The sequence below is a fragment of the Bos javanicus genome, chromosome 5 (genome assembly GCF_032452875.1).
Source record: "Bos javanicus breed banteng chromosome 5, ARS-OSU_banteng_1.0, whole genome shotgun sequence".
Lineage (NCBI taxonomy): Eukaryota > Metazoa > Chordata > Mammalia > Artiodactyla > Bovidae > Bos > Bos javanicus.
In genome coordinates, this window is record NC_083872.1 from 40274139 (window position 1) to 40286331 (window position 12193).

Consider the following 12193-nt stretch of genomic DNA (forward strand, 5'->3'; position numbering starts at 1 on the left):
TGACTGAAGAACACCAGCTTGTTATACAGCAATCAAAACTGAAGCCCCTGAGCTTCAGGTACTTTTATATGGATGCCTGTTGACTGAGACCACCTTTCACAATCTTCATTCCAATATCACAACTTTTCTATACAGTTTAAAGAGGAGAAACTTTTTTTTTTAAGGCATTGTATATTTATATTGTTGTGCCAACCTCCTCTGCTGTACATCAAAGTGACTCAGTTGCATATATATATATATATATATATATACATTTTTTTTAATATTCTTTTCCATATTCTGTGATAAACCATAAAGGAAAAGAGAAGATTTTTAACTAGATATTCCTAAGATAGTAAGCACTAAAATGAGGACTTAAGAGTGACAAATTTTTTGACATTTTACCCAAAATTCCATGAGGCATTTTGGCAATAGAGAAGGAAAGAGCAAAAGTGTCTTTAATTTACTCTTTGCATCTATATCCTAAGTGTCAAATTACTATATTCATCTGATTTTGACACAGATCTATGTTACACGGTCTCCACTGGAATTCCCAATAAACTTAAGCATTGCTTTAGTTATGCCATGGTAACTAGGGAACCCAGAGAGTTATTGAGTGTGCAAAATAATCCCTGATTTCCTTATTTTATGAGATTTGAATGACACTTTTACAGTATTTTAAGCATCTACTAATGAAAGCATCTAATACAAAATTATTTTGGTTGAATAAGCTCTCTCCTTAACTCAAATCATGCATTTACATATGTTGCAATATTTTCAAACAATTCTAAATTAAACAGTCTATATAAAATATGGCATTGTATTTTTTTTATCTGAACCAGCCATTGGCCATGCACTTAGAGATAATTTCCAAATAGACAATTTGGGTGACTGCATTTTGATCCTCGCCCTGAGTTGCCCATTGAGGTAAAGAACCAACTTTAACCTGAGAGAAAATTGCTTCGAATGAAGTGAACCCATAGTAACGGAGCAGAACAAATGCATGCTTTTGACTAATCACTAGGGAGACTGAAAGACAGTCTGAATGAACTAGTGTAAAAATAAATAAATAAATGAAGCAGTTTTTGCTTTAAGGATAGTTGACCATAAATTCCTTTTCACATGCTAGAGCAACATATGCTGTATTTATTTCTATTGCATGCTGTGGTATTATATAAATTTAACTCTTTATTTACATGTTCCTAAAATCTGTACAACACTCCATGTCTAGTGTTAATCTATCTTAGTGTTTATTAAACAATTATGGAATTACATCATTACTGGTCTCTACTATTACTAGATTATAAATTGCTTGAGGACGAATATTAACTATTTTGAACATGATGTACAGAGGACTACAGTTGATGTATGGCACTCATTCATTCACTGAATAAATATTTATTGTGTATATACATTGTACCAGCTACTGTGCTAGGTGCTGGGAATATAGTAGTGAACCAAGCAAACATGTTTTTGCCTTCATAAATCTTTAAAATAGAAATCAAAATGTTTAAGTCTACATAGATTACTAATATCTTTGATGGAATAATCTGTGTATAATTTTACCCCAAGAAAATTTACTCTTTATAACAATATTGGAAAGCTGAAAAGAAAAGCCTCAGAAAAAGGACTCATACTTTTAATAAAGAATAATTATACTTTCCATACATTTATGAGCTACAACAACACCACTTTTGACTAAAGATAGTAGTTATATTCCTTCTAAGGGAAATGTAAAAAATTTTAATAAATAAATAAATAAAGACCTAGATGTTACAATTATGGTAGTGCTTAAAAACATTTAGCACTTTTGAAAATTAGACTTGCTCCATTGTTATTTTCTACTTCAGTAGTAAACTTTTGTTGCAGATTTCCAAATTCTCTCCTTCAAATTCTAAATTTTCTGGAAAAAAAAAAAATCTTCTGATAACTGAATATTCTTTTGTTATAGATCTAATGGGTTTTCCTGATAGATCAGTTGGTAAAGAATCCGCCTGCAATGCAGGAGACCCCGGTTCAATTCCTGGGTTAGGAAGATCTTCTGGAAAAGGGGTAGACTACCCACTCCAATATTCCTGGGATTCCCTTGTGGTTCAGCTGGTAAAGAAGTCACCTGCAATGTGGGAGACCTGGGTTCAATCCCTGGGTTGGGAAAATCCCCTGAAGAAGGGAAAAGCTACCCACTCCAGTATTCTGGCCTGGAGAATTTATGGATGGGATTACAAAGAGTTGGACATGACAACTGAATGTTCTTTTGTTATGGATTTAATACAGTTTTCCAGAAAATAATCTAAGTATGGTTACTTAAATAAAAACTGAAGTTCTGCAACAAAAAATTCAACCTTTAAAAGATGTTATATAATAGCTTGATATCATCCAGATCGCAGACTAAGTCATGCATTAGTACATTCTATGGGTTTAAGAAGAGCAGGAATATAAATCTTTAAAAATCTGTATTCTTACACCTCTTGGAAGCTATTCAAAGTTCATTTTTATTCTAGCCATTGGTTCAGGAACTAAACAGTTCTATGCAGGCTTCAACCAGCTTCCCATAAGTACTACCTGCATTTTTCCTCTACTATTTCCACTAAACTCTCACTTCCTGTCTTGGATAATGCTTGATGCTGCAGTGTGAACTTTGCCCTGCAGTTCATGCAGGGAGGGGAGGTGGTGCCCTGGGGCCATTCTTAACCTGTGGGCAATTACAGTGGTTGAAAGCTTCCCCTTTCATCCCATGTGGGTCAGTTCTGAACCACATTTATGATGTTCCTCAAAGATCCCAAGGGATGGAGTATCGGTTGCCCACAGTGGTTGCCGACCTGATAAAGCATTTTTCTAACCAAGCTTCTCCCTCTTCTGTTCATTCTGCTTTTTCTTCTTATGTACTCCCTGGGACCATATTTAAAACAAATAAATAAGCAACAATAACAACAGCAAAATCACTAACTTTTTCTACACCTGTGTCTGACTTTCCTTTTAGGAGATCAGATCAAGATACATGCCTTCTCCAAATAAGAAAATACCATGCTTCCTAACATGAGCTTCTGCTCTCCACAATAATTTGACTTTTTAAGACATCTGAGTAAACTGCTCAGGATTGATAATCTTTTAAGAATAATCAATCATCTTCATTAATCTCTGATTCAGCTGCTAAGAGGCTTTCTGTTATTACTGATAGCACATTGTACTTGTTTTCATTAAGGGAATTCTTTACCTGCTGGGTAAGTAAACTAAATCTTTTGTGGATTCCTGGGCCGGAGCCCAAAGTTCTAATATGCCTTTGATAAGAAACACTTCTTGAATTCTTCCAGTTCACCTACACTGCGGGAAATTAAGAATAAGGTTAGAAGGGGTGAGCTCTTTAACTAGCCAAGGTGGGGCGGATGGAGGGGGGGAGGAAAATAAAACTTGAACTTTCTATAAGACAAACTTAAAACCACAAAGGTTTATTTTTAAATCCAACTGCCTACAATTCTCACTTAAATCTCAGGAAATTAACCTTGAGATGGGGGTCAATAACACAGCTTTTCATTTATCTTATTTTATTAACCTGCTCTTTTTCTGTTTCTTTATAATTTAGACCCATTGTACATTTTCATGGGAAGTGCAGTGGAGTATTAGCTTTCATGATCATCTGTCTTGTTAAATCATTGACTTTTTCCTTCATATTTTAAAACAGAAACAATAACCATATTATAGCGAGCCAAGCTTTTCCCCCATAAAGAACATTTTCTTAGAGGAGAATAAATGTTATGGATTGTCTCTTTTAAACTGTCATGCTTGACTCTTTGATATTCAAGGCTCTGTGTGAAAAACATAAAGGCTTTTTGAAAAGGAACAAATGGCAATAATAATTTTGTGATTTACTTCCAACACTTTTAACTATTCTCTGGAGAGGTAAGACCTAGGTTCAAGTCAGGATATACCAATTATTACTCAGATAAATGTTTTCAAACCTCCAAGTTCTTCATCTTTAAAATGGAAAAAAATAATAGTATTTATTCCCTGAGATTGTGTGGATTCAATACGATGAGCTTAATTAAATTTTTAATATAATAAGGATTAACAAATATTATCAGTTATTATTATTAACATCATCATTATCTTCTTCAAATGTCCAATGACTTGAAATAGGGAATGACATTAAGTGCAGGTTATTTAATTTCTTCCACATGATGGAAGGATATGAGGCAGTGATTACTCTCAGCTTTGTAGGTGAGGAAATTAGACAATTTGAATAAATTTTCCACAGAATTCTTAAGTGACACAGCTGAGAAATTAAATGCATGTATGCTCACCAACAAAGTTCATAATTTTCTAGTGTGGAGTTGCTAAACACCAGAAATCTACGAAACTAAACTTGCTAGCATACAGTTTTTTTATCATTTGAGGAAATCATAGCTGTTAAACATTATTTGAAGATTATTTTTTGCTGACTATTTAATTTGGCAAAACTTAATTTAGCTAATTTCCCCATCAAGAGCATATATTCTGATTATTGTCTAAATTCACTGGTACCAGGGCATCATTTCTTATCTTGTATGTTCTTTGTCATCTGCATTTCAGAAGTTATAAAATAGTTAGTATATAATTATTTGATAAAGACAAGATATATTTTGGTGGCATGTTTTTAACAAAGTAAAATATATCTTCAGCATTTTGACAATGCATGAGGTATATATTAATCTTTTTTCTTTTATTGCTTAGAAAGCAATAATGTTAAAAAAAGAAGAAAATCTATGTCTAAAATATGGCTTGAAAACTCTAAATATTGATGTGTTCTCTCAAGATACCTTGGACTAGTTTATTATAGGGGCTTGTAACATTTAGTGAATTTCTCTGTTTCCCATTTCTTTTCTACCAGCTGTAAATGGAAGTTTGCTGCTGCTAAGTCGCTTCAGTCATATCCGACTCTGTGCGACCCCAGAGACGGCAGCCCACCAGGCTGCCCCGTCCCTGGGATTCTCCAGGCAAGAACACTGGAGTGGGTTGCCATTTCCTTCTCCAATGCATGCAAGTGAAAAGTGAAAGTGAAGTCGCTCAGTCGTGTCTGACTCTTAGCGACCCCACGGACTGCAGCCCACCAGGCTCCTCCATCCATGGAATTTTCCAGGCAAGAGTACTGGAGTGGGGTGCCATTGCCTTCTCCGAAATGGAAGTTTAATATGTTATGAATATTGGATCTTCACAGTCCACTTCTATAACTCCACAGTCTTGATGATAACTTCAGCTAAATGTTTGCAAGAATAATCTGAAAACATTTTGACATCTAACTACCCCAATTATAACACATGATACCAAGAAAAATCTTCCTGTTAGGTTGTGTGTTTGCAACTTAAAACCTTAGGCTGCTCCTGTGGTTACATGGTCTTGAGAAAGTTAGATTGCAGCATTTTATTTGACCATACTTTAGTATTTCTATCAGTACTCAGTGAATATTTCATTTATGCCTATGATATGCCCACTATTCTTGACACAGAGCAAAAGAGACAAAATGCTACCCTCATGAAATGAATATTCCACTGATGTATGATAAAGCACAAGAACTGAGGGCAAGTTGACTGGGTGGGCAGCTCATCAGCCACAGCTTCAGAAGGTCAGTTACTGTCCACTCACTGAATAAAATAAAGGGAGTCTGTGATTTGGCATAAATCATAGCACTTGGAATCAGGACATCTGAATTTTAGGCAGTCTCTGACATTTTCCCTTGGTGCTAAGACAAGTCATTGAAACACTTTGACATCCATTTGCTCATTGGTAAAGGTAGGATGATGTCAGTTCTTAATTTTCAGTCTTTGTGCTATGAGATGACTTCAGTTTTCCTACACAATTGAGTCTAAATTTCATAATAAAGATCCCAACTGAACTAGCTTTAATATCCCAGGTCTTATTTCCTTTGACTAAAACAAGTCCTCCCCTTTCCTGCTGGCTAATTCCTACTACTCTTTTAACACTTATTTCAAAGGAAGTTACCTTTGACATATTTTGAGTTTGCCAATTTTCTGCCTTCATATATAATATAATGGGATATATATTTAGTATATTTAGAAGTGTTTCTTTAGGAGGGTCTTTTGGAAGTAGTACTACTGAGTCAAATATGATAAACATTTTAAAATACCAAAATGATTTCCCCAAAACTTGAGATTCACCAGATGTTATGAGAACATTTGTTTCAAAAGATCATGTTTAAGCCTTAGTTTTATTACTTTAGTTTTTATTTTGGTCAATTGTTTACTTACACATAGGACTCTACATCTCTCATAGATAAGTTGGTTGAAAATCTCCACTTTACTCATGATAATTAATTAATAAATATCCAACATACTGAACACAGAAAATATAGTGTTGTCACATAAATCAGAAGGATGCAGCACACTGAAAGATGCGACATATTTGAAAACATATGCTGATAATTATGAGTAGATGTATTTCGGTTTGATAAAAATTGAACTCACCTGATAGCTTTCTACTATTTTTTCTACAACATGCTCCCAATGAACAGATATCTCAGAAGATGATAAGACTTTTACTCCTACTGCTGTTGGGGCTTCACTGGGAGCTGAAATTTGATGAGAACAATGCATTCTTACATAAGATGCTTATATTAAGAAACTCAAATAGCTCCATTTGCTGTATGAATGGATGAAACTATATTAGTATTTAAAATAGTTTTAATATTTCCAAAGTAAATAGTTCAAAAATTTTATTATTTATTTCTCTATTTTTATTTATGTCGTGGCTATCAGTAATATACACACACACATATTCATATATATGAATGTTAATATAGAGACACATATGCATACATATGTACACACACTTTTACAAAATACGGAAATCCATAAGAATTTCTCTGATATCCTTGAGCAAGAACCATACTAATATTTTATATTTCTTTTAATTAACTTGTTTATGAAAGCTTGTGAATGCAAATCAAAATTTATTATTAATGTGTTCAACTTATCAACTCTATATATATTATTAAAAATAGGAAATTAGGTATTTCTTACAGAAAATTATTCATTAACAATTAATTTTCAATTTTCTCATGCTATTTGTATGAGCTAAAGATACACAGCAATACTTTCCTCTTTTTCTTTTACGTTTAAGCTAAGTTTTTTTTTTTAAGATCATTTGAAACAAGTTGTGACATTCACTGCTTCTTGGGCTCAGGAAAGCTTTTATAAGTCTAATCTTCCAATTGGGCATCAAGTCAAATATGTATCAAAAAGGCCTCTGTTCAGTGAAAAAAAAATACTCTATATCCCTTACAAAAATTAGACAAAGAAACTAAGGAAATCTTAAGCAGGAATGATCAGGAGTAATCAATTTTTATTGTCTTTTCTGAACAAGACAAAATACTCTTTTATGCTGAAGTGTCCTGCATGTGAACACTGTTGTCTTTCCAAAACAAGGTAAATGTGTGGTACTATGATTGATTTCTTAGCAGTAAAAGAGAAAATGAACGTTTATACAAGTTTCAGCACATGCAGGTTTTATGAGGCTTATGAAACATTTAGGAAAGAAATGTAATTAAATACAGATGGCCATAACTAAAGACATGACAAGCATGACCTTTACCTGATTACTTTAGCATAAAATAAAACATTAAGAATGATACTAGGTGAGAAGATGACTTGTAAAATATTTTATATTTTCATTTTCTCTGTGAGTTGTACATATGTCATTCAAACTATTAAGATTGAGTCAAGTTATAATATTTCTTCAAATTAGAGCGAGTTTTGAAAATGTAAAATTCATTACCGAGGATTAAAAAGTCCAGAATTGATTATAAATTTAGAAATTTCTACTTGTTTTTCTATGTGTTTATCTTTCAAAAAGAGTGTGTGTACATAGATACGTATATAATATAGTTGTTTATGTTTGTATTGGAAGTAAAGATCATGGAATGATTTGAATATATACATTTTTAACAAATATGAAAGCTAACAAATCTATGACTATAGAGCATAAACTTTAAGCAATAGCTAAATGTTTCTTGTGGACCAAACATAACATAAATTGGGTAAACTAACAAATAGTGCTTTTTCTCTAAGAAATCATAAGAATATTTCACATAGCTTTAAGTTTTAAAACCCTTCCATTGTTGCTTGTCACACATGTGCAAAATGAAACTTATCCAAGCACAAATGTGTTAGGTCAGAAAGCAATGAAAATTTCTACTTTCTCTTTTAGTTATAATTATTTACCTAATGCGCACGAGTAGAAGGTATAATAAGGAAGTATTATCTTTTCAAATAGGAAAATAAATAATAAAAATGTAGTAACTTAAATAGGAAATCATAGAAATTAGTGTAATTACATTTAAAATTATGTATCATTTATCATAGATATATAAAGTTCTTTAGGAACATGATTGGTTCAATTAAAGTTTCTAGAAAAACAGAGAACCAGTATCGGTAATTTTATCCCTTTCATATATATTTTTATTTTCAAGAAAAAAACTTACATTGGCCTTCTGACCCCTTTTTCATAGAATTATGCCTAAATTCCCTTTAATAAAATTCCAGGATGCTACTGTTGATAAAGAATCTGCCTGCAACGCTGGAGACCCTGGTTCAATCCCTGGGTAGGGAAGATCTCCTGGAGAAGGGAATGACAACCCACTCCAGTATTCTTGCCTGGAGAATTCCATGGACAGATGAGTCTGATGGGCTACAGTCTGTGGAGTCGCAAAGAGTTGGACACAATTGAGTGACTAACACTAACACTAACACTAATGAACATGCTACTGTAATGACAAAAAAAAGTTACATAAATGCTACATTACACATTTTTGAGTTAAATGGAGAAATTTTATCAAAAATTATATTATTAATTAAATATTATTAGTATTATTAAAGAGTTGGTAAACTAGTGAATTTTATGAATGAACAGGCACACTGAGGTTCTCAAATCTAGAGATTTTCTGACTGCAAAATTATAATTAAGAGATCAGGAATAGGGTCTAAGCCAACGATTTTAGTGGCGATTTACTAACTACCATAAACACAATCTAAAGGATGAAAAAGATTTTGGCAACATTCTTGTCATTTAGATAAAGAGACTGACATGCTGATTTGGCTCAAAATAATACTGAAAAGACTGCAAACAAAATGCCTACTAGAGAATCAGATTTTTCATCCCTCATCATGTCAGTGGGGCCTTTCTTTCACCTACCGTCTTGTGCGGAGTGGATGACAGCTGTGAGACTGTAGGGTCCGTCTCCTTTGTTGTTGAAAGCTTTGACTTTGACTTGAAATGCAGTGGAAGGGCGCATGGTCTCATCTTTATGGACATAGCGGCCAGTATCTGGATTAGTAACTGTCACTTTTTTCCATTCTTCCCCATCAAATGGCTTAAATGCCACTATGTAACCAAAATTGTTGCCGTAATGGTATTCTCTTGACAAAGGCTAAATAGAAATTGAAATGTTAAACAGGTTTAAGCAATACAGGTAACGGAGAAAATCATATGCAAACAAAAATGCTACACATGGAAGCATGCTTTCTGTAAAAACATTTTTATTTCTTAAGTGAGAGCTGCCTACAAAAATTCGGCACAAACGAGCTGCAACACGTGAGACTTCATTTACCAAGTTCACTATTTCTGAAACACTCTGGGGGAGGGGTACCTCTCACTCTGGGTCTTTTTACTTTCAGTTTCTTCCTTCAAGGGTGCTTTCCCTGAGTCAAAAGACCCTTCCCTCACATTCTGAAGGCTAAAAAACTACTTGGTGCTTTCCCTGGCCACAGGATCTGCCATTTTAAGATTCTTTGTGCAATAATCCATATAAAACATCCCCAGTTATTTTTCCTTCTTTAACACTATTATGATCTACACTATATATTTACTTATTGTCTACTTTATTCTTTCTTGCCTAGTAGAATGTAAGTTTCATGAGAACAGGGTTATTGACAGTTTCATTTACCTCTTTATCTCTAAAACCTAAACAAAGTCTCAAGTAGTATTTATTCAGTGGATAAGTTAATGAATTTCTTTAGAGTTGAAAGACTATAATAAGAAAGTTAACTATACACTGGAATATCTGTACTGCTACCCAACAGTAGAAACTGGTCACAGAAAAAGAAAGAAGGAGAAAGGAGAAAAAGATAGCATTGCCTCCATCTGCAGGTGACTGGCTAAGCACCCTGTCTGACTCTAATACTGAAGAAAGACCTTTGTTTTACATTTTCTTAGAGCTATTATTGGATTTCTCTGGTGGCTCAGACAGTAAAGTATCTGTCTACAATTTGGGAGACCTGGGTTCGATCCCTGGGTCAGGAAGATCCCCTGGAGAAGGAAATGGCAATCCACTCCAGTACTATTGCCTGGAAAGTCCCATGGACAGAGGAGCCTGGTAGGCTAGGCTCCATGGGGTCGCAAAGAACCGGACACGACTGAGCGACTTCTTACATGTCAATTACTCAATAAAGATGTCCATGTCAGCCCTAAATTCTGACTTAAATTCTACTGAGTATTCATCATTTAATCTTTTTTAGTCATTATGTATTTGCTTTTTACACAGAAATATCACAGTTAAAGTGTCTTGAGGGGAAACCTTTAACTAAGTACAACATAGTAGCTCGAATATCCTTATGTTAAACAGGGATGCATGTAAATGTACAAAGTTCAAAGGAAGAAGAAGTTGCTCTTGGTTGCACAATATAGAAACTGTAAAGCATGATCACAAGGAGGTACATAATATAATTTTACATTATTAACACAATAGCCTAACATTTCCACCAGACTTTAAACATTTCTTTTTCTTATTGATAGTTCTATACTTAATTTTTGCAATTTAGTATATCAGAATTGGGCTTCCCTGGTGGCTCAGATGGTAAAGAATCTGCCTGAAATGTGAGAGAGACCCAGGTTCAATCCCTGGGTTGGGAAGATCCCCTGGAGAAGTGAATGGTAACCTATTCCAGTATTCTTGCCTGAAGAATTCCATGGACAGAGGAGTGTGGCAGGCCACAGTTCATGGTATCTCAAAGAGTCAGACATGACTGCACGGCTAACATATCAGAATTAGCTATGAAGCTTTCAGAATGTAGTGACTCTCTGGTCCTGTTCTCAGAGACTTGATTTAAAATTTATGGTAAATGAGTTCCAATCTGAATGTTTTGACAAGCTTCTCCTCTTATTGTGAGGCAGATATCTACACATGTTGAGAAAATAAAACCTAAAGAAGTAAAATGTTCAAATTTTCTAATATCTTCACTTTTTGTGTATCACACTGTCACTAAAACTGCCAAATCATTTGAGATTCAAATGAAGAAGAGGCGATTTTTTCCTGAATCCTACTTTAATATAAGATGTAATGACAAGTATAAAATATGACTATACAATACAGAGTGAAGTCAACTTTGGCTAAATATCCACTTATTGTAAAAATTAATTTGACACATGTAAAGAATAAAACGTGCTCGTTATTTCTGTAGTTTTCGGAATTTTTTGGAGTCTTAGTTGTGTTCTTTGACCATCAGCAGAGATTAAATACTAAAAGTATTTAATGGATACATAGAGCTATATAAAGCATGTTAGCTACATAAATGCCAGATGTCTAATTCAGACACATTTATGTTATCAAAATTTTCCTCATCCCCGATACCTCTGTCACTTCAAAAATCCGACTAGGATACATTATTTTCCAAACATTATAATCTCTGATACAGAGCTCCCTTTGGGTTATAAAATTTTAATAAAATGTTTTGGATACCTTAATAACAAGTCATTTGTGGGGACTTCTAAGACTGACCTATAGTGGTAAATTACACGTGCTGATGAAAGTAAGTTTCAAGTCAGAAAGCAAGGGCCAATTTAAAAACAGATGCTGATACAAAAGATTTTTTAACTGAATCTTTGAAATTTTGAAAGTCCAGAGCAAAAATTATGAATTGCAATTGGGTTACCAGGCCACAGTGAGTACAGAGTACATTCGTCTCTGGAATGAAAGAATTGAATGTTTATTTAATCTTTTAGGCCTAGGCCTATAGATACAATAGCATCAATAACTTATTTTTGCATAAGAATGGCACACTAAGCCATAGTAAATTAGGCAAAATCTGGCATGCATTAGAGAAAAAAATTAATTTTAGTAATTTATTCTTATTTGTTTTTGAGGCATTGTCTTTTATTTTATTTCAGGAAACAAAATGGGTTTGAGATTAAGTGTAGGTAAAGCAACAAATTACATGTGCAACTTCTTAAC

The 12193-nt window shown here is 33.8% G+C and overlaps 1 protein-coding gene across 2 annotated transcripts in view; it reads right to left on the reverse strand.

Moving 5' to 3' along the window:
• Positions 1 to 12193, reverse strand: part of CNTN1 (contactin 1) — a 409422-nt gene that overhangs the window by 57667 nt on the left and 339562 nt on the right. For both annotated transcript variants that reach the window (XM_061416436.1, XM_061416437.1), the window contains 2 exons: positions 9160 to 9394; positions 6435 to 6538 (listed from right to left, as the gene is read on the reverse strand). In XM_061416436.1, coding sequence (XP_061272420.1) covers positions 6435 to 6538; positions 9160 to 9394 — 339 coding nt within the window. The remainder of the gene's footprint in view (positions 1 to 6434; positions 6539 to 9159; positions 9395 to 12193) is intronic.